General features: G+C 22.7%; 4 protein-coding genes and 3 non-coding genes across 7 annotated transcripts; 5 read left to right on the top strand and 2 right to left on the bottom strand.

The window, feature by feature from the left end:
- Positions 1-6,245: 6,245 nt before the first annotated feature.
- Positions 6,246-6,972, bottom strand: LOC128958415 (mite group 2 allergen Lep d 2-like). Its single transcript, XM_054304267.1, has 3 exons — positions 6,850-6,972; positions 6,659-6,760; positions 6,246-6,584 (listed from the first exon to the last, which is right to left on the bottom strand). Exons 1-3 carry the CDS (start codon positions 6,917-6,919, stop codon positions 6,319-6,321), a joined length of 438 nt encoding a protein of 145 aa, XP_054160242.1. The 5' UTR covers positions 6,920-6,972; the 3' UTR covers positions 6,246-6,318.
- Positions 6,973-7,394: 422 nt separating this feature from the next.
- Positions 7,395-9,721, top strand: LOC128957963 (leucine-rich repeats and immunoglobulin-like domains protein 2). The gene is made up of 3 exons (XM_054303776.1): positions 7,395-7,401; positions 8,545-9,493; positions 9,700-9,721. The coding sequence occupies exons 1-3, from the start codon at positions 7,395-7,397 to the stop codon at positions 9,719-9,721; spliced, it is 978 nt and encodes a 325-aa protein (XP_054159751.1).
- Positions 9,722-10,669: 948 nt separating this feature from the next.
- Trnan-guu (transfer RNA asparagine (anticodon GUU)) lies at positions 10,670-10,743 on the top strand. The gene has a single exon. It is a non-coding gene; the product is annotated as a tRNA-Asn (tRNA).
- Positions 10,744-11,040: 297 nt separating this feature from the next.
- On the bottom strand, positions 11,041-11,114 carry Trnan-guu (transfer RNA asparagine (anticodon GUU)). Its single transcript has one exon. It is a non-coding gene; the product is annotated as a tRNA-Asn (tRNA).
- A 2,647-nt stretch (positions 11,115-13,761) lies between these two features.
- On the top strand, positions 13,762-16,001 carry LOC128957964 (major facilitator superfamily domain-containing protein 1-like). Its single transcript, XM_054303778.1, has 6 exons — positions 13,762-13,831; positions 14,505-14,585; positions 14,774-15,299; positions 15,345-15,374; positions 15,450-15,811; positions 15,994-16,001. The coding sequence occupies exons 1-6, from the start codon at positions 13,762-13,764 to the stop codon at positions 15,999-16,001; spliced, it is 1,077 nt and encodes a 358-aa protein (XP_054159753.1).
- Trnan-guu (transfer RNA asparagine (anticodon GUU)) lies at positions 13,764-13,837 on the top strand. Its single transcript has one exon. It is a non-coding gene; the product is annotated as a tRNA-Asn (tRNA).
- A 7,055-nt stretch (positions 16,002-23,056) lies between the features above and the next one.
- Positions 23,057-24,256, top strand: LOC128957965 (putative nuclease HARBI1). The gene is made up of 6 exons (XM_054303779.1): positions 23,057-23,332; positions 23,408-23,457; positions 23,574-23,632; positions 23,697-23,894; positions 23,953-24,156; positions 24,234-24,256. The coding sequence occupies exons 1-6, from the start codon at positions 23,057-23,059 to the stop codon at positions 24,254-24,256; spliced, it is 810 nt and encodes a 269-aa protein (XP_054159754.1).
- Positions 24,257-25,021: the final 765 nt, after the last annotated feature.

Below are 25,021 nucleotides of genomic sequence, written 5' to 3' on the forward strand. Positions count from 1 at the left end.
TACTCAACTAACTGAGTGGGCATACGGTTGCGTTCAATAGTGATATTAATCTTAATATTTAATTCATTGTTTTTGGAAAACTTTTCAATCATATAATTATAAAAAAAAATTCGACAACTTTGAGGACAATTTTGTTTGCATCTAATTAATACATTTCTAGCATTTTGTAAAACACATTTAGCAAGTGATTTGTTATTATTTACACAAAATTTAATGCCATTTTCCAATAGACTATCTTCACGTAATAGATATTTGCTACAAATATTGTTCAAACATTGATTTTACATAACTTTTGTAGTTACTTAAGATAACAATTAATAATATAATCACTTTTCATCTGATTTATACAATTTATGCCATAGTTTTGTCGAAACTATTGAAAAGTAGAGTCGTATATATAATGTTATACGTTATGGTTATATGACTTTCATTAGGTATTAAGATAAATGTGTGTTTCTTATGAAACACTGGCAAGTTTTCGGCTGTATGTACAGCAATATAATAATTTTTAGTTGACAATTGTTTTAGACTACCACTACTCTATGATCAGGTGCTTGAATGGACAGTTCGATTCTGTTTAACTCCAACTCAAAATTCTTCCAAATGTCAAATAAATGACTAAAATATGTCCAATACTTCCAAATTTGTTATTAATTATGAAAATGCTTACAACTGGCTGTCTATCATATAAAATGTTGATTTGAAGACTTGAATTAATGTAACCGACAACTGATACGATAACATTGTTCGTGACATTTAATATATCGTATAAATTTGAATCATTATTATTATTTTGATTACTATCGTAATAGCATAAAGTGACTCCAAATAATTGATCGTAAAATGTCCATAAATGGTCATATCTTATGTTAACTAACGATTCAGTAGTCACGTAATCATTTGTCAAAATACAATATAAGTATCATAAGTAAACATAACAATACAATTAGTGTTGTTATTAAAAATCTTAGAAAAACTTTCAATTTAATTAAATTAATTTAAATATATTTTTAATACTATTGAAAAAAATTTCATTTTTACTAAATTCTGTAACAAAACATTAGTAATAATAAATAATATTATAGTTATTTGCTGTTTATTTAATTCATATTTTACAATATATAAAATATAAATGCTCTATTTTTATAAATATAATATATATTGATTTTATTTAGTAATAATGTTTACATTATATAGTATAAATACAGTATATAGTATTTAGTGTTATTAATAATAAATTTAATTTATTTCTCAAATGAAATGTTGAATCTATAATATAACAAAAATATAAATGTTGAGAATGTTTTGTAAATAAAAATTGGTAGATATAGTTAACAAAACAAAAAATTTTAATTAATTTTTTAAATATACTATATAGCATTCTTAATTGATTTTCTTATTGAAAATACAATATATATTTTGAAAACTTATAATATATATTTATGTTATATAAAGTTTAAATATTTGTAAATATTATTATTACAGTATTTACAGCTCAAAAGATTCTCGCGATTTAAAATTTAATTATTTTATACATTCAATATTCCCGGAAACTTTATGGAATTTATTTTACACTATAATTTATAAAATAAATAAAATTTAAAAATTTAATAAAATGATAAAAAATATTAGGGTTTTAGACAATTTCCTCATTCTGTATATTTATTATCCATAAGAATGACATTTTACAGATATGTAATATTAATAGAATATTATAGATATAATATATATAAAGTTTATTTTTAATAAATATACATCTATTTATATAAAAAATTATTATTATTAAAAATACATATTTATATTTTAATTTAATTGCATTTAGTTGTATTAGGTTTATAGGGGTAATCCTTGCAATATGTCATATCATCCAAATGTCTGGCGTAATCCAGTTTGTGTTTGAGTCTTGCAATTTCAACATTTGTGCATTTAATCTAAAGTTATATATATATTATTTTATAAAAAATTATTAAATTTTAATAATTAATTTTCTTAATTTTATAATAATTAATTAATTGTCAATTTTTATATATAATAATAATTCTTACATACCGGTATTGTTGTTTAAATAACATCAATGTTATAGAAAACTTTAAAAAGCAAACTATATTTGTTTGCTAATATTTTTTATAATTATATATATATTTATAATATTACTAATATTTTACTCTTAAAAATTTTAATATTATTAATCTTTGAAAGTAAGTGCAATAAACTTTAAATATTCTACAAAATCTATTACAAATTTAATATAAAGTAAAGTACAGTACATGTAATACATTTATTTTGTAGTCTATTTGAAATCATATTAGTTATTGTATTATTATTTTATGTCAACAAATATATTAATAAATAACTAAAGTATAAGATATTAATATTATTAACTAATTACTAATCATTACATCTCCAAAATATATCTTTTATGTCAACTATTATATAAATATTTAATTTAGTATAAAATAATTTCATAAACATGTATGAATATAAACAGTAGTATAACATTGCAGTGATTGTTAATAAATAAGTACAAACATACCTGTGCTGTTGACAATAGACAATCATATTTAATATCGCCGACACAGCATTCAAAAGCCCTATCTCTATCAGTCATGTTGTAAGGATCGGGTACTTTAGTTTCAAGACATTTGTCTGAATCGGGTAATATTTTTTTGGTACAGTCGTCTTCAATACTATTTATTTCATTATTACTAATGATAAATTTAAATATAATAGTTGTGAACAACAAACTTATCATTAAATTTATGTTTAACATTATTGTCAACTCATTTAGTTATTTTTCTTTAAGAATTGTTTGGTAAAGTAATTATAAAATATTAATATTTAATAAAATTATCAAATGTATTGCTATTTATATATTATTTTAAAACTATTAAACGTTCAAAGTTTAGTTATTTTCTTTGTTTAAATTTTTAAAAACAATTAATCAAAATTAAAAACAGATAAAAAACAATTGTAATTTTATTATTCACTTAACAATTAAGTAATAATATATTAGTTGATGGCAAATATCATTATCGAAAATTTTTATTTTATTATATTGTTTATTTACTAAAAAATTATCGTGAATTTTTATATAAAATTATTGTGAAAAAAATAAATACTGTAATAAATTATTGAACTATTTATAAATATTAGATATAATGTTTTTACAATTATATGATCTAAAGTTGAAGTTTTTAAGTTTAAAGTTTTAGACAATTTTATAAATTAAAGCTACGAAATAAAAGTCAATTATTTTATACATTACTTTTGATACTCATATTACAAATGTTTAGTTTATTGTTTCAGAAAATTTTTAAATTACAAAAATTAGTCGACAAATAATACTATTTTGCAGACATTGGTTGTATCAGATTAACAATAAAAATTTAATCAAATATTAGATATATTCATTACAATATTTATTATTGCTTACAGTATTACTAATATAATAATTTATAACCATTTATTATTTGACTATTTTCCATTAAATTACAATTTTGTACAATTGTTGATCAAAAATATAAAGTAAAAAATAATATATAAACTAATAAATTACAAATAATTTGTTTTCAAGACTTATTTATTTATATATTGCATATTTATTTTAATTAAAATTAATAAAACTCAATTAAAAAATGACCATGGTGATAATAGTGAGGAATCGAGTGTTGATGTCAATGAAACTGTGTCTGAAAATCAAATTAACAAAACAATTAATAATAATAATAATATAATATAACGTCTACTTTATATGAAAGCGGATTATTAATAATAATAATAAAATAGCTGTTTTTGGCATAATATGCACTTTAATTGGTATATCATAAAGATAGTGATTATTTTTGCTAAATTATATGATATTAAGTTACAAATAATAATATTGTTAGATTACTATTCATTGTAAGTGAATTCATCCAAACTATACAACATTATGATATTATTTGACATTTAATTATAAAATAACTAATTTGTTGATAATTTATTATGAGATAACTTAGTCTAAGTGAAGATTTTGTTTTGACATTTATATTAATTTAATACTGTATAAGATAATTGTAATATTATGATTATTTATCAAATATCATGTTTACTATTATATTATCTGATCCAATAGACAATCATATTATTTGGTAGTTTTTTAAAAATTAATTAATTCAGAGCTATTTATATTAAAATTACTAATGTCAATTAATATATAAAAATATAGATAAACAATACATATTCATTTGCAATTAATATTGATAATTTAATATAAATTATATATTTTTTCACAAACTAATCAGTTTAATTTAATTACTGGTAAAATAATTAAATTTGTATTACAATACATGTCTTATAGTTGTATCATAACTTACAGTTAGTCATAATGAATGTTTGAAATAACAGATATTCATTATTAAGGTATTAGAGGTGAGTGTCGTTCAAAATATTCAAATTTAAAATCTCAAATAATAATATCCAAACTTATAGTAAAGAAAAACATTTGATCCAAATTATATAATTTAAATAAAAATATCCAAAATTATTTTTTTTAAATTATTATTTTTAATTATTTAATAAAAATGATTATAACGTTACTAAGATTATTGTTATAAATAGTTTAAAAATAATGTAAATTATTTTGATTTATATTAAATTATTTTTGAATATTTTTCTATAAATTATATAATATGGATCAAATATTTTTGGATATTTTGATTTTGGATGCGACTGATTAAAGTTATGATATAAAACATTTTATAAATCAAAACTTACAGTATATTATATTTAGGTTACCATATATATATATATACAGTAAAAGGCAAACTTTATTAGACACCTATTGTATATAAATACCTTGATATTATGTAATTTTCGAATATACTCATAGTTCATTTTAGTGCATTTCTATACTATGGTTGTCTAATAATGTTTGCCTTTTATGGTATATATATATATATATATATATATATATATATATATATATATATAGAGAGAGAGAGAGATAGTATATGATATATCATTGCAGTGATCCAATCAATTATTTTAGAGACTGGTCTTAAATATTATAATCTCTGACTTCACTAATCCATATCTTAAGTATACTGTAGTATTGAACTTCATATTTGAAGTGATTATAAATTTAAAAAATACTGTATTTTGATTCAATTGCATTGACATCAATAGTGGACGCATTAATTTACTTATTCATATATTGATATATTAATAAATATTAATAGACTTTATAAAAAATCATAAAAATAGTTGAAAAAAAATATTAAATGTAAATAATAATTAATCCAATATTTGTCAGAATTATCGCATAAATTATTAAACTAAGTGTTGCCTATGAAACAAACATAAAAATTTTTAGGTTATTGTTATTATTATTATTACAGTATTACCTGACTACCACATCAAATATTGTTAACTAATTTATATCATAATCACTATAAAAATTACATAAAATTTAGTTCATACTAAATAATATTATATATACATAGATTATTGTCTAGTTATAGATTATTTGTGATTTTATATTTTTAACAATTGTTTTAAAAACTGTTTTGACAACATTTTAAAACAAATTTAATAAAAAATATGATTGACTCGTCTCTGAAATGGACAATAGTTACATTAAGTTTTATCGTTGCATTATTTATCATTATTATATTATGTGAAGTTGTTTGGCAAATATTTTGGGTCAATGATGTCAAAGTTAAATAGCAGTAATTACCCATGGTAAATAGTTATTCACTAATCTATACTATTATAATTATTTTTATATTTATTGTTGCATTTCATTTACAATGCTGTAAATATATAGTATATAACTATTATGTTTTAAAATTAATTTAAGATTAAAATATTGTTTTTTATATATCAGTATTTTATTCACAATTCAAATCAATTCTCAACACATAATAGTAGAAAATTGTTTCTCTTGATTTCAATACTAACATTGTCTTCAACTACAGGTGTGGTTAAGGAAATAGTTGTCTGTAAAACACTAATTACAATAAAATCCTTTTTGTGATGGTTTACCTATATTTGATAATTGAATTTTATGAAAATTAAGGAGATTTATAACAAAAAGGTTTTATAATACTATACTATACAGTAATTTGTGACAATAATTATTAAAATAATGGATTTATTATTTTCATTTTAATTAATATGAAATATTTTTTAAAAATATAGTTGCATTTTGTTAGTATTTTATACTAAAAAAATACAGTAATTATTAAAATAATAAAAACATTAAATTATATAATAATTATTTATTTATTTTAATTTGTAATAAATAAATTAATAGCATTATTGAAAATATTAGTTAATTTATTCTTTGATATTTCCACGAACTGTTCCGCAGAAGAGGTCTCCCTTTTCACCCTTGAGTACAGCCTTGACCTCGGCTTCGATCTCTGGAGTGGCGCCGGGAATAGTGATGTCGTATTTGAAGGTAACTTTGTCTCCCTTCTTAACGGGACATTTCTGTGAGTGACAGCCGTCTTTGTCGAAGCCAGGGATCAGTGCCGCCAAATCAAACTCCAGTTCACCCACTTTGGCCACCAAATCCCAGTCAGCCTTTGAGGTGTCCTGATCTGAGGACAGACACATTAAGTTTAGATTTTATAATAACATAAATGTCAACAAATTAAGATAAATCAATACATACTTCCAACGTAGTCAATGGTGATTGTGATCTTCTGGTTCTTGTGTAGTGTGCACGGGCTGGTTGTGCATCCAGTGATCTCAACGTTGGTCACCTCCTTGTTTGCTATTGATGACATATTTATATTATTTTTACGTTTATAATGCTATTATATTAAATATAAATTAAATTAAAAAACATAAATCTATAATTACCGCAGTCTTTGTATGGGAGACCGGCTGACACAACAGCGACGGCGAGGGCTAAGCACACAAATTTCAACATTGTTTGACTGTTTAGAGCTCTTGTATTGATTTTGGATCAATAAAAAACTTAATGGACTTTTACAGTAAAAATCGATCACTATTTATACCAATTGATAGAAAAAATCTAGAATTTTTATTCAACTAAACATGTGTTATTCAATTGGAGTTTGAAACGATGGTTAATGATTAAAGATAATCCAAAAATAATTAAATACTTTTATATATGATAATTACAATTTAGTTCAATACCAATAATAAATATATAGGTATAATAACACTTGTAATTTTATAATTGCTAGCACTTCATAAATCTATAATTTGAGTAAAAGTTAAACTAAGTATTTAGTTATCAAATCTAATTATTTTTTAGATAACTCAAAGTAACCAAAAAATCAATCCTATTGTGAAACTAGTTTATTAATACTGTATAATTAATTTTTTAGGTTAGTCTATACTTTTTAAATGATTCATATATTTTATTTTATTGTAAAGTCATGCACAGTGTTAATATTATTATCTAAAAAATTTAATATTTAAAAATTAATTTATTTTACCTAAAAATTATGCAATTTGTTATTCAATAAAAAATCCTTTCCTATAAAAGGATGTTTGATTTTATTGAGTAAAAGTTTTATCTATTGTTTTAGATAATAATTTTGTTTGTCTAATAAATTTTGCAAACATAAAATTATCTGATTTTCTCATAATAAAAATAGTAATGATTGTTATATTAATATTAAATTATAAATTATTAGCTTAACCCTTACATTTAATAATAATCTTAACTATTAACACTTTATTAACAGTTAATAACTTAATAATTAATAATAATTTTAGTTTAGTCTAATGAATACTTTTGAGATTAAAAATAATTAGCAATTTATAAATTTAATTAGATAACTGGTAATTATTATTATAAACATTTTATAAATTTCTAAGTTATAAGAAAGTATATTATTTTAGTAAAATTAGTGCAAAAATAAACAATTAATAAGACATTTGAGAAATAATATTAATTAAATTTTCAAAGCTTAAATAAATATTATTATCAATATATTATTAATTACTAAATAATTACTTCAAATTCTTTAATATAAAAATTCATATATAAATGTCATATAAATTTATACCGTATTAATAATATCACATACTTAAATAGATTTTAAAAATAATTTGTTTTTATAATAACACAATGATATTAATAAAAAAAAAATAAATCTTATAAAGTACTTACAATATTATTGATAGGCTTTATTTTTTTAGATTTAATTAATGAAAAAAATGTTTAATTAATATTTGAAAACACTGTAAGGTTAATATTATCTAAATTATATTGTATTCATTTTTTATGTTTAATATATTATTAACATTTTGATACTTAAGTACATAAAAACTCTTTTTTGATAAAATTTATAATAACTTTTATTTATTTAATAAAAAATATACTATTTTTAATTTTACTAAATTAAAGTATATATTTTGGAAATTTAAAACACAAATTTATTTAAAATAAATATTTATTAAGTTTGAATAATTACAAAATAAAATTTAAAATATTTTTAGAAATGCAAAATAAAGGTAATATAAAATTAAATACACACAAGAAATCTATTAATAAAAATAATATTTTTTACTATTTTTTAGTTTTTTGGACGTTTGTCGTTATATATTGCATAATATTTGGCAAACATTTGTGTGCCGACTGTCCTAAAGATGAGATCATTAAGCCGTGCTATTGTACTGTCGATCGCTTTTTCCGGACCACCAAAATCACGTGCGAACAGAAAAATGTTGACATAAAAGCTATTTTTAAGACATTGAGCGCAGAGATTAAAGGAAGTGATAAACTTTATGATGAGTTTCATATGAGAGGCACCGGTATTAGTGAATTGGTTGACGGTATGCTATCTGATGTTAAGTTTAAAAAGATAACAATCGAAAGTGAACCCCAATTGACTAAATTTAATGTTAACGCCTTGAGTTTGTCGGCACAGTTGGTGGTCGACTCACTCAGTATTTTGGATACACCCGTTCAAAGCCAGTCGAGTCCCGATGTCTTCAAGTTTATCAATACTCTAACAAATCTGGGATTTCTGTCATTTCGTAACACAAAACTAACTGCTATTCCAAACAATGCTTTTTACGGATTATCAAAGCTTACAAACATAGCCCTACAAAATGGTGTCCTAACACGTGTTGAGACCAACTCCTTCTCTAACTTAAGTTCTCTACAAGAGTTGGATCTGAGTTCAAACAAAATCACGTATATATCAGATCAAGCATTTGATTTGGGAAACAATAATACATCAAATGCTATGCGTTTGGCACTCAATAGCAACGGTGTGACTGACAAACAACTGTATGATTTAGTTAAGGGTATACTAAACATTAAACGCGCCGTTAATTTAGATATCGATGACAACAATATTTCAATATTAAATCAGAAAGTATTTGAACCGTTTCTTAAACTCCGCAAAACTAATACTATAACAGTGTCGACACTTTCGTGTCAAGACTGCTATAACTATTGGTTGCCAAAGGATTTTAAGTCATCAGACATTCAGAGTATTCATTGTATTAATGCCGACGACTTGTTTGATAAAAAAAGTTTTATTAAATGTCATTAAAAAGTTATTATTAATATTAATTAATATGAATTAACTATATTTTAAGTCAGTATTTCGACAAACATTTTATAAAATTTTATAGAATAATTAAGAGATTAATTTAATGAATAAAATTTTTCATTATTTATTTTTACATTTTATTTGATTTAAATTTTGAATACAAAATCAAAAGATTGGATAAAAATATAAAATAATTGATTTTATCATTTACTTTAAGGTGTCGGACAACTTGTTATACCCGCAATATATGGACGATTAGCATCCGTACAGATATCGATTTGATCGAAATAAATAACTTGTTTAATATTAAAAACCATTTTTTTATAATCTAATGAATTACAATTTAGAGGCTAATATAAATGATAAAACAAAAATAAGTTAATAGATATTAATAAAATTGTTAACAAAAAAATGTAAAAATTTATTTATACATTAGCTAATTCAAGTGAACAATACAGTTTAATCCAATTAAAACAACATAGACTGTCATTACTGTATTTTTGTAAAGGATTGTAATTATTTGCCCGATTTTTGAAGCACTCATTAAGTGTACGGTCTTTGACTTTCATATAACAGGGATCTTGTTTTTTGGCCAAATATTTATCATAATTATCATCCAATAACTTCATAACATTAATATCAAAATCAAAATCATCCACTAATTGTTGTATACTATATGTATAATACGTGCTAATTATGCACATTAAGATAGATATATAAATTACTTTAGACATATTTTTTAATTATTTTGTTTTCATTTACGATATTTTTCATAAAATAGTTTATTTTTTGTTACCTGTAGTTTATTATGTATTTTATATTGATACATTTAATAGTAATATATTGTATGAGAATTAAAGCAGATTTTATGGTTTCAACAATTATGTGCAGTACTTAATATTTACTAAATTAAGATAACAATTATGATTAAAAAAATATATCAATTTTTTATATGTAAACACATATGCAATTTTATGGTATTAGTAAATATTAAAAAACAATAATACTATTAATAATTATTTCATAAATTACATAAACTAATTACAAGTTGAACTGTCATTAGTTTACAAGTGTTTTATAAAATTTATAATTTTTGTTAAATCTATTTTTGGTTAAATAATAAAATGACATTGCTCATATCTGCCTCCGTGGCGCAATCGGTTAGCGCGTTCGGCTGTTAACCGAAAGGTTGGTGGTTCGAGTCCACCCGGTGGCGGAATAATTTTTTGCCATTAATTTTTATTTTGTAACCAGTGCTATAACGTAAAAGCATATTAACTTGACTCATACTGTATTAAATAAGTTGTTTTAAAATGTTACGACTAATAAAATTATATTGATAACTTACTATAACAGTAGCTTATTTAATACAATATGACTTAAGTTAAAATGTTTTTTTACATTAAGTCACTGATCAATATTTAAATAAAAATTATAAGTTAATAATAAACAAAAAATTTATTAAAAATATTATTTTAAAAATAATAGAAAAAAAATTACACAAAAAATATTGCGCCACCGGGTGGACTCGAACCACCAACCTTTCGGTTAACAGCCGAACGCGCTAACCGATTGCGCCACGGAGGCACATATTGCTAACATAACAAATTAGGTTAGTCATTACTTTTTACATAAAAATATTAGTAAGTTATTTTAACCATGTTTATTATAAATGTTATAAATAAATTTATTTTATTTATATTATACCATTTATATAAAGTTTATATTATAAACCATAATAAGTATAATGAATATTGTTTAATTATTTAATAGATATTATAAAAGTATATCATTGAAAATTATTTATACATATCATGTAAATTATACAATTATTGTAATTATTATTTGCATTTATTTATAAATGCAAATATAAATTTCAGCTATAAATGTTATATTAGTTATAATATTGAACAAATTATATACAATATATATAAATAAAACAAATATATATTCATAACACTAAACAAGTTGTTACCCAATGAGCACTGTTGCCGACCTTTTTTATAGACATAATCTTTACAATGGCCATTATGTAATTGAGCATGTTCATTATCAATTTTATTTTTGAATTCATTGTATTCATCTAACGTACATTTATCCTAATTATAAAAATTTTAGTTCAGTAATTTAGTAATTAGTTTTTTTTTAAAAATATTTTGAAAAGTATACATTAGCAATATTTTGTTGACAATCATATTTCAAGTCACTTATACAACAATTATATTGTTGATCCTTAATATTTGTATTATCATAATGACCATGCCCAATTTTTCTATGCAAACATGATAATTGATCATTTAATGTAAATAAATAGCATGAATCAGTTTGAATGGTAGATCCATTGTCACAATATTGCAAATTTGGAGTATATTTAAACAATTGACAGACTTGTGTTTGATAAAAGTCTAATTGTTTATCTATTAATTTTTTATAGTCATCATAAAATTGTTGACATTTATCCTATTTATTGTGTTTGAAAAACAGTGTAGTTAAATTAATTTTTAAAAATAAAATAATATTTTAATAATATATATTTACATTGGCTAATTTAATTGCACAATCATAGGCAATATTCATTGAACAACAGGTATAATAATTATACATAAGTGGTGTTTGGACAACATTTGGCAATTTTTGTTGAATACATTTTTTGTAATCATATTGAATGAAATCTTGACAAAAATGTCTAAAATGATGATCACATGATTGTATATTTTGTTGATAACAATCACTTGGATATATAGATTTCAATTGATTTACCAACAATATTAACTTATCATGGTCATTTTTTTCACATTTCTATTTGAAAATGTAATAAAATTATACATAAATGATATATAATGTAAATGCAGTTTTATTTAACAATAACTTACTTTCCCGATTTCAACCATACAATCCAATTGGACTGATATTAAACAACAGGTATATTTTGGTTCAAAAACTAATGGATTAAAATTAGGTACTTTTTGTTGAATACAATTTAGTTTATCATGCTCAATTTGTTTATAACAAACATTGTTTAGTAATTCATGCTTTATATCAATTATGTGTCTTTCCGTTTTGTTATTTATTTTGTTACTAATATTATCAATTATATTAAATATATTATCACTGAAACAGTATGTAAACTGAAAACTTAAAAACATTAATTTTAAAAATAAATACATATTTTAAAAATTTAAAAATTTTGCTTTTAATTAAATTATTAGCAGTCAAATACATTAAAATTATATACTAAGTATTAATTGTCTCTATAGCTACTATAAATATTTTGCTATTTTGGATAAAAAGTTATTAATTGATTAAAAATTATATTTATTTATGATTATTGTATTCACTGATAACCTTTAAAAAATTACATATATTACTAAAATAAATAAACTAAACTAAAATAATGTCAATTTAAAAATCAGCAATTAAATGATTTATGAAAAACTAAATAATTTTTAATTTTTTGTAATATAATTTGCAATTATTAAATAGATTGTATAATAAATTGCATATTTAAAAAATTAATTAACAATACATTTACTCAAAGGGATTAAAATAGAAAAATACTTTAATTATTTGTTTCTATTGATAATTTTATATTAAACTATTTCATAATACAATATTACACTGTTTAATTAATCTATGATATAATTTTGTTAAYATATATTAGTAATAGTATTGTAAAAAGTGTAAATATAAAATTAAAATATTTGCAAAAATATTTGCTAAAAGTAATTTTTGTAATTTAACTAAAATTCTATTTATCTTAAATTTTATAAATTGCAAAATAAATGATTTTTATTAAATTTTTTAGAATAATTTATTCTTAGAATACAATTAATAGCTATGACCATGATACTTTATCAATTAATACTTATTCTGTATTATGTTATAATATTGATGTTTAATTTAGTTATGTTTTATATTTGTTAATATTATTTTTTAAAATTATTAATATGTAATTTGCTAAATTTATATTATAGTTTAATTAATAAATTTATTGTATCTGAATTAAAACAGATTTTAACAATTATGTACAGAATTTAATATTTTCAGAATAAAGATATTAATAATAATTAAAAATAATATCAGTTAACTTTTATGTAAACACAAATGCATTTTTATTTAGCAGTTTATTATAAGTTGAACTGTCATTAGTTCACAAGTGTTTTATAAAATGATTAATTTTCAAATTTTTGTTAAATCTATTTTTGGTTAAACAATAAAATTAGCAAGTTCATATATGCCTCCGTGGCGCAATCGGTTAGCGCGTTCGGCTGTTAACCGAAAGGTTGGTGGTTCGAGTCCACCCGGTGGCGTAATCAACACTTTTTTTTATTAATTTTTATATTGTAATCACTATTACATTAAAACTGCAAGTCAATAGAAAATGAAATTAGAAACATTATTATTTTAAAAAATAAAATATTCACCTGGTCATCGGGTGGACTCGAACCACCAACCTTTTGGTTAACAGCAAATTTAAAGTTAAATTAAATATATCCTAAACTTTATGGTTAACATCAAGTGTTTTAATCAATTCAACAATATTATCTCAAACATATTATGAATATTTTTTAATATATATTTACTACTTAATACAAATAGTATTATTAATGAAATTTTTAGTTTTAGTTTAAAGTGAAGATTTATTGTCTTAATTTTATAAAAAAAAAAATTATTCATTAAAATTTAATTTGGCATACATTGCCATCAAATAAAATTTATTAAGATGTTTATTATCATTTAATTGACATGTGATATAAATGTGTATTTTTATAATTGTCATAAAAATTTTAGATAATATAATAAGTAAAATGATATTAGGCATAAAGCAATTATTTCTATTAAGTTTATGTTTGGGTAGAATAAAAATTTAATTAATAACTAATATATATTTATAATAAAAAATAAATATTGAATACAAAATTAGAGAAAATAATTTACTAAATATGCAAAACAGTGAATTAATTGATGAAATAACAGGCAAATCGATTGGATTAACTCATCCGTCTCATCGATTTTATCGATATTCATATTTAGTTTTATTATGTTTATTGGGCACAGGTATGCTTGATTGTCAACTTATTTTTATGTCTATTACACTTTGAGTATTTGCAATTTAATAAATAAAATAATAATGATGAAAATATTTGTAGGTAATTATTTTTGTTTTGACGTACCTGGGTCATTACAACAACACACAATAACTGATATGTCAATAAACACTCCAACATTTACATTGTTATACTCAGTGTTTGCCTGGGCTAACATTGTTATTAATTTGATCAGTGGGTATCTCATCGACAAGTATTTAGGTATCAAATTGGGAACAGTATTATGTTGTTGTTTCACTGTATTGGGACAGTTATTACTCGGTGTTGGCGCATATGTGGGCAAGTTTTGGGTGATGCTATTGGCCCGACTTGTGTTTTCATTGGGCAGCGATACCCTTACATTGATTGGGTATATGCGGGCTATTAAGTGGTTTCCAGAAAATGAACTAAACTTTGTGTTTGGTATGCAATTAAGTGTCAATCGTTTTGGTAGTACTTTAAACTTCATTGTTATGGAACCGCTTTATAATTATTTTAAACAATATTATTTTGGACATCAATGTCTGGGAGTAGTTCTCATGTTTGTCTCATTGTTGCCATTAATGGATCTTTTATTAGCCATAATTCTGGCGTTTTTAGATACCAGAGCCAAAAAATATATAAAACCGAAACCCAGTGATAAAAATAATGACAAAATAAAGTTAAAAGATATAATAAACTTCAGGTTTGACTATTGGGCACTCGTTTGGATTATTGTTTTTAATTATAGTGCTGTTTTCCCATTTATCTCATTGGGAATGTAAGTCTATTTTTTTAATATTATTAAAACATTTAATAATTTATAATAAAATTAATGAATTGTTAAATGATCCAGACCGTTTTACAAGTATAAATTTGGTTTTAAGTCATCGCAAGCAAACTTAATAAATAGTAGCATTTATTTTATATCGATATTTGCTTCACCAGTAATGGGTGTCCTAATCGGTCGTTTTGGACGTAACCTCCAGTTTGTGTTACTTTCATTAGTGTTGACAACAATATCTCACTTAATGTTAAGTTTTTCATTTGTCAATCCCTGGGTCGCCATAACAGTGATGGGTATCGCGTACTCTATCTTTGCATGTATTGTGTGGACACTTATCTCATTTGTTGTCCCGAAAAACAGTTTGGGAACAGCTTTTGGTATATCCCAGGCTCTCATCAATTTAATACTCGGTCTCATAGATCTGGCCGTCGGTTATATTATTGACCACAAAGGATACCTATTTATGGAAATATTTTTCATTGAATGGCTTTTATGTAAATATCATTTAACATTATATTATATTAAATTATATATTTAAATTAATTTAATTATTTTATTAAGTGGCAATAATATTCATGATTTGGTTACTTATATATGATTTTAAACATAATAGTCAATTAGATAAAAGGTAAGGAAATATATTAATACAATTTAAAAGCTTATAATTTGTAATAAAATTGTTATTAGAAAAAACAATCAAAAGGACAAATAATATTTTCAACTATTGATACTATTTTTAAAAATTATTATCTTAAATAAAATTTTAAAAATTAATAAATAATAGGTCAGTTATTTTGTATTATTTTCATTTATTGAATATCATTGTAACTATGATAATAACATCAATCCTAATTTTCATGTGTTATAATGTACACACTATTAATACTTCTACAGTAATAATAATATATAGTCGTTATAAACATAATTATTATAATGTTACAGTTTATAAAACTAATTCAAATTATTTACTATAATAAACTACAGTATTACTAATTATACTTTAATATACATGTACTGTAAATGCAACTATTAATTTATAAACAGTAGTACTGTATAAAGATTTATTTGTTTAAATTTCAATAAAATAGTCAATAAAATACTAACTTTTATCTGATAACAAAATATAGTAATTAATAAAATTATAAAACTATTTATGTAAATTACAGTACATTTTTTGTAATGTTTATTATTATTATTAAATATTATTGAAAAAAAATATTCTGAAAATGAGTTATTAATGTTATTGTAGTCAAGACATTGAAAGAACTGCCAATTGTTAAAAAAATTAAAACTTAATAATTAATTGATTAAATAATTAAAAATAAATTAGAAATATATTTTATTGTTTAAAAAGTTTTTAAACCTCTGAGATTAAAAGTAGTTTTAAATTTTTTAAAAATTAAATTAATTTGTTATACAACTATGTTTTATTAATAGTACAAAATTATTACATTATGTATCAATTTTTATTTAATATGATTATTATAAATTTAATTACTTGAATTTTTTATTAGTATTTATGCAACATAGATAAATAATATATCAACCTTATTGGGTATATTTGATATTAAAATTAATTGATTAACTAAATATAAATCATATAATTGAGTGATAATGTCAGGTATGCTTCAGATAAAAGATTTATTAATTCTATTAAATAAAACATTAATTAATTGATTAATAAACACTTGACAATGAAATAGTAAATCATCGGTTAATATAATTTATTTTATATTTTTTATTTTAATAGTTTCATTATTTATTTACTTAAAATTATAATTATACTTAAATAGTTTAAGTATTTATTATAGTATAATAAATTATAAATATTATATAAATATGATAAAAATAATATATTTTATATATTTAATTCAAATTAATATTTTATATTCATTAACATTGAATATGTGTAATACAACCAATGAGTGCCAACAATATGATGAGCATCGGGTGTGTCGGCACCGTCAGTGTGTTTGTGATGACAACTACTTAGCCGATGAACAATACGACAACAAATGTATAATACCGGTGTCCAAAACATTTGATAATTATTGCAAATCTAATGAGTCGTGTTATGAGATTAATCAACGGTGTGTCGATCAGGTGTGTAGGTGTACACCAAACTACCACTTCATTGTAAGTCATCAAAAGTGTTACTACGATCCCTGTCATCAACTTTATAATAGCACTTGTACTTCATTTTATGATTCACACAGACATTGTGTTAAAAGTAATAAGACATGCGTTTGTGATGATGGCTATGAAGAGGATCAGTCAAATGGTGACAAATGTGTGAAAATTTCTAATAAATATTTTATATTAACCGATGCCTGGATTGCATTTGCTGTACCCATAGGATTGGCATTTGTCAGTGTTATCGGTGTTTATATAGTTTGTAAAAGAAATAGACGTCGGGTTTAAATATATTTTTTATTATAAAGAACTATAGTATTATTACAATATTATAATTACATCAATAAATGATTTGAATATATTGTGTTATTTTAAGATAAAGTTTATAATAATTTTAAATATTTATAATATTTTGATCTTTTGTATTATTGGTATAATTATCAATACTGTATTTTACATTACATTTACATTTTGCATTTGATGAATATAAATATCGATAACTAACAAAAATAGTTAATATAATTGCGACTAACATTATAATCACTGGAATAATAACATATTTTTTCATATGATTTTTTATGATTGATTTGTTATCATATTTAGTACATTTGAATCCATTATTATTATCTTCAATATATCCCGGTTTGCAAACGCACTGTCCATTAGTTGTATTACATTCTTTCATATAATCAATCCATTTATCAACGCATTGGTCATCTGATTGGCAAACAATTGGTTCACATATTTTGCTATTTATATTGAATTTATAATTTGTTTGACAAATACAATATGAATCGACACATCTTTCGTTAATATGATAACAGCGACCGTTTGTCGGACACATATCAGGATATTCTGTCAATACATTTGATTTAATAAAAGGAAAAAATAAAATCAAATGAAACAAATTAGTAAAATACATTGTTTTAATCATATATACAATTATATATATTGATTATATGTATTATATATAGTGATATATATTGTATTAACAATTTTAAATAATAAATTATATACATATATACTATATATATCATTTATATACTTAATATTATGTTGAAGATTATTCCCAGAAACATACAGTTATATATCAGTTAATTATTAGTTAGAAAGTATTAAAAATGATGGATTGCAATGTAATAATATTATGTTATTATAAAAATTAATAATATATGCAATAGTTTATTGTATTGTATGTTGAATGCAATAATAAATAGTTAAATCGTATAAGTATTTCATTGTTAAAACAGATAATTTATTTTAGTTATAAATCACATATTAATATTAAGTCCAGTTTAATGATATAAGAAAAATCAGGGATTGACTGAACTGCGGTCAGCAATGGGATATTCTGCGGTCTGCTATATCTCGAATACGGTAGGTCAGATGTTGCGGTCACCAATAGAAAAGTTGTAGGGAACAAAAAGTTTATGTTGAAATGTATGGTCAAAAAAAATATCTGACCACCAGGGACCACATAAAAAAATTAAAACTTGTTTTTTATCAGTAATGATGCTGCGGTCAGCCATATCTTGAATATGGTTGGTCAGATGTTGCGGTCACCAATAGAAAAGTTGTAGGAAATAAAAAGTTTATGTTGAAATGTATGGTCAAAAAAAATATCTGACCACCAGGGACCACATAAAAAAATTAAAACTTGTTTTTTATCAGTAATGATGCTGCGGTCAGCCATATCTTGAATATGGTTGGTCAGATGTTGCGGTCACCAATAGAAAAGTTGTAGGGAACAAAAAGTTTACATTGTTTACTTGTGGACATATAAAAGTTGTTAATTAAAAGAAAGGAACAATAATCTCTAGATAAACACTGACCGCAACATTTTAAAATAAAAAATACGTCACAGATGGACCTAAAATTTGTGTGTCATTGTTTCTACCTTTTTATTAATTAAATCTTTTATGTTTGACTACTGACTGATATCTGACTACTGGTTTTCCAGTTAATAATTGACCGCAATTTTATTTAAATCGCAGCATCATTACTGATAAAAAACAAGTTTTAATTTTTTTATGTGGTCCCTGGTGGTCAGATATTTTTTTTGACCATACATTTCAACATAAACTTTTTGTTCCCTACAATTTTTCTATTGGTGACCGCAACATCTGACCTACCGTATTCGAGATATAGCCGACCGCAGAATATCCCATTGCTGACCGCAGTTCAGTCAATCCCGAAAAATCATTAATACATTTAATCGATTAATATTTTACTGAAAATCTACATTTCTTTTTAAAGTAAAAACAATATGAAATTCAATTATAATTTATTTGATTTAATAACTATAATTTATACCTAAATGCCTAAATAATTGTTGTCTATTTTATAACATAATTAATAGAAACTATTATTTTATATCAAAACAAATAGTAATTTTCTTAGTTTTCCAAACTTTACTTATTTATCATCAAATGTTATTATAAGACATTGTATCGCATAATACAGTTACTGTATAGTAGTTAGGGTTTGTAATGATTACCAATGGGGGGAAGTTCCCTAATAAAATCTCTCCAATGGAAAATATGGAAAATACTTTATTTTTCCTCCTTAACTCGTTAGAAGGGAAAATATAATTTATATTATTAACAATAAATTATTTACAATAAATAGCACAAAAACTTAAATTAAAAATTAAAACATAATAAAATGTGTTGTTTAAGAGTCAATAGGTGGTAGCACAAGAAAATAGATTTATTATGAATTCCCAGGGAACATTGGGAACATTGGGAACATTGGGAACATTGGGAACATTAGGAACATTGGGAACATTGGGAACATTGGGAACATTGGGAACATTAGGAACATTGGGAACATTGGGAACATTGGAACTTTTGGAATAAGACAATGGAGTGAATCTTTACAACCCCTAATTGTAGTTAAGTTCAGATATGTAAATTATTAATTGGTCCCTACTAAATTAATTATTTTAAAAATACTAAAAACTAAATGTATTAAAGGATTAAAATTTTTGAATAAAATATAAATAAATTTTAAGGTTTTGATAATTTTTTACAATTAATGTTAGAAATTAAATACATAAAGAAGTGAAAGATATTAATAATGGTTTACTAAAAATTAGAGTCTTAAACATCAGCGCCGACGACAACAGCGGCGATGCTTTTAATTTCAATTATCTGGTCAACAATACGCTGTATTTAAAAGTGACCAAGGGCAATGTTGTAGATAATTTTAAACTAAATAAAATTGTAATTGGTCATTTTTTAATTAATTTCATGATTGGGCAGATAATTGCAGTCGACTATCATTTTTACAATTTTTTAACAGTCGACTGTAATTTTATGGCCAATCATACAATTAATTAAAAATGACCAATTACAATTTTATTTAGTTTAAAATTATCTACAACATTGCCCTTGGTCACTTTTAAATACAGCGTATTGTTGACCAGATAATTGAAATTAAAAGCATCGCCGCTGTTGTCGTCGGCGCTGATGTTTAAGACTTTCTAAAATTAGGTGAAATACGGATGGGTTTAGACTTTTATAACATTTTTAATTTCAAAATCTAAAAGGACTAAAAAATTATATAAATTTTTAGAAAAATAGGAAATTATTATTAATACTTACCGAATATTATTTTAAATTAAAAATAATTATTCAATTTTGATTAAAATATAAAAAATAAAAATAATTTTACATTTTAGTGTAATTTAAAGATAATTGATAAAAAACATATAGACAAATATGTGAAGTAATCTTATATATTATTATTATTTTAATTATCTTAAAATTATGTTTTACTTATAATATAATTAGTTTTTTGACAAATAGTTTATTTTTAGCTTTTAATTAAATATTATTAATTAAAATAAGATATATTGAAACTAGTATTAACAGAATTTTATTTATTTTTTATTTATATGTATTAAATAGTTTAATTAAATTAAAAGTTATTTAAAATATATATTTATTAGATTATATTATTTATACTAAAACTGTTGACATATTTTTTCTTAAATGTTTGTTAGTTATTGTAACAAAATATTGTGCATTCAGTCACTCTATGATTAGTTGATATAATTTAACTAATAATTAGTAAGAAATATAACACACAGGAAGGCGTCGAGAGATAAGATATCGGTTTTGTGACTACTTTTGAATGTTATATAAAAGAGCGACAATTCATTATAAATGTTGTCATTTAATTAAAATACTTGAAATATTATTTAAAAATTTCAATTACAATGTATATCATTTCTAAATTAATATGTCAAGGTAAATATAATACAATTATGTTTATTGTTTTCAATGTAGTAATTTATTTTAATTTAATTTAATTTAAAGTTTTAGTGATTATTATTATTACTTCTGTTACTATCAAAGTAATTAATGGCCAAAATATTAAATTAACTTCAAATCCAATTCAACTTATTGAACAAAATTATTTGATTGATGACAAAATGTCAAATGACATCTATATTGATGAGCACCGGTACCTAAACACCATCGATCTGTTTGATAAAGTGAGTCAACTGTTACCCGAAAGTCAAAAACGACAGGTCATGCTATATGTTAATAGTCTTGTCATTGAAGTGCTCTATAGGATTGTTTTACTTTTAATTTTGACTATAATTTAATTATAAAATTATTTTAAAAATATTTCTAGAAATACTTTAAAATATATGAATTACACTTATAATGATTTTTTGTGTACTTTATAATCTCATTATTGTTACATTTAGTACATTGATCTCAGATGTTAATCTATTAATAATTATTGATTAACATTTTTAATTGTTCCAAGATAATTTGATTAAATGTTTATTAATTAAATAATTGTATTTATATATAAATTAAAAATTTTAAATAAATTTTTGATGCACATTATAAAATAAAAGTTATATAAATACATATAATTAAAAAATTATAATAAATTATAATTATAAAAGTAATTAAATTTCTTTATATTTTATATAAAATTATGTAATCCATGTATTGCATAAAATTATATAAATTATTTATTTACTAACAATTGCAATATTTATCTATTTTAACTATAAAAACAAAAATATTATTTATTTATCAAAATATAATAACAAAATAAATGAAATACGTTTTAATTACATCTAAACAAAAAACATTTCACTGGAAAAAACTAAACTAAATTTATCTATACTTAAAGTACTAATAATAAGTGTAATATTTAAAAGTATGAGTAAATTATTATATCAGACAATAATAGATATACTGTACGGCAAAGACTCTCTTCAAGTAATTAAATGATTAGACATTAACAGTGGTATTCAATAGTTATGCTTGAGCATAAGTTAGTGCTTAGATTATTAGTTTATGCTCACACAGTATGCAATAAACGTACTTATTGTAAGTGTAACTCAAATTGATGCTCAGATCACAGATATTTTAAGTTTTACACATATCATACTTAAAGCCTTTAAGTTGGCTTTTTTTATATAAAAATATATTGCAATCATATGTTTTGTAATATACAATAATCAAAAAATACCACTGTTTTCATAGTTTCTTTACTGACTCAGTTAAGTGATAATGGACTCCGATTTGTCTTTAATTAGAGATATTAATATTATTAATAAAAGAAGACAAATCACTGAAAGAGTTAAATATATTAAGTGCAACCCTTTGGATCAATATCCAGAAAATGCGTTTAAAAAACGCTATAGAATGAATAAAAATTCATTTACAGATCTATTAAATTTCATAAAACAAGATCTTGAGATAGGGCCATCTCATAATCATCGAGTACCTGCAGATAAACAATTATTAATTGCACTTCGATATTATGCAACAGGATCGATGCAAACAGTAACAGGTAAATAAAAAATATAATTTGCTTGTAAAATATCATTACTTTCATAGTTTCTTTACTGACTCGATTAGGTGATACTATTGGATTATCACAATCTACAATATCTCGGACTGTCGCCCGTGTATCTAAATCTATATGCAAATTATATAATCAATTTATAATTTCACCAACAAATGAAAATTCAAAAAATATTATGAAAGGGTTTTATAATTTGTTTATTAATGATCAATCTGTCAGACCTTTTCCTGGAGTAATTGGTGCAATTGATTGCACACATATACAAATATTAGCATCAGGTATATTATATTAATATATAATTAAATAATTATACTTTAAAAAATAATTATTTATTTACTTAAGGTGTTAGCAATCGTGAAATATTTCGTAACAGAAAAGGTTGCATAACAATTAATGTTCAAGCAATTTGTGATGCAAATCTTAGATTTACTAATGTAGTTGTTAGATGGCCTGGTTCGGTACATGATAGTCGCATATTTAATAATAGTGAAATCTGTGCTAAACTTGTTAATAAAGTTATTTCACCCGGTTGGTTGTTAGGTAAGTTATTTACATGTAAATACCATTACTTTCATAGTTTCTTTACTGACTCGGTTAGGTGATGGCGGTTATGGATGTAAACCATATTTATTAACACCATTATTAGATCCTAAGACTAATGCAGAAAAAGCATATAACTATTCACATATAAGAACAAGAAATACAATTGAAAGAGCTTTTGGTGTTTTGAAAAAAAGATTTTCATGTTTATCAGGATCTATTAAACAAGATATTAATAATTCATTAACAACAATCACCGCATGTTTTATATTACATAATTATTTAATATCTAAAAATGATTTTGATTTTAATTATGATGTTGTATTGGATACTGCTCAGCACGAAAATCACAATACAACTAATGCAGGAAATGATTTAAGACAATCTATTATTAATAGATTTTTTAATTAATATTTATAAAAATTATTTTATTATTCAAATTAAATGTAATTAATTAATTATATAGATTAGACTATTAATAATATTTTATTTAATTACCAAATTTAGATTTCAATTTTTTCTTATAATATTCAGTTTTTATTTCTAATAATTCCATTTTAGCCAAATGCTCTTTACGTCTCATTTCCAATATTTCATCAGTTGTTGTATTAGTTGATGGAGTGCAGACTCGTTTACGACTAATAAAATACTTTTTATTTGGTGATTTTTTTCTTGGTGTTAGTTTTTGATCACCTGGTTCGTGCGAGTTCTGATTCAAATTATTGTTGGATGTGGTGACATCATTGTCATGATGTCCAACATCACCGTCATATGGATTGTCCAATGGATTTAATACATCCCCTAACATTCCTAAAATAAGTATTTCGGTATTATATTGATCTCCGTATAGTTCATTAGTCCCGACAGTTGTTTACCTGCAACGTTGGCACTGATTGTACTTATTTCCTCTGCAGGTGGTCCGCCGCCTGTCTTTTTTCTTGCCTGTTTGTTCTTGGCAATCTCTTCTTTAGTGCGCGAGCAAATATTATGCCATGCTTTAATTAATTGCTCATTATTACGGGAACACGTTATATTTGGGTCTGAATTAAACCCGACCGCAATTTGTTCCCAAATATTTTTTTTCTTTTGATTGGTGATTGAATCTTTCTTCATATCTTTTAGTATTG

This window comes from Oppia nitens, unplaced genomic scaffold, assembly GCF_028296485.1.
Source record: "Oppia nitens isolate AA-2021 unplaced genomic scaffold, nextdenovo-longstitch-racon4-pilon3 scaffold3_pilon_pilon_pilon, whole genome shotgun sequence".
NCBI classification, from domain to species: domain Eukaryota; kingdom Metazoa; phylum Arthropoda; class Arachnida; order Sarcoptiformes; family Oppiidae; genus Oppia; species Oppia nitens.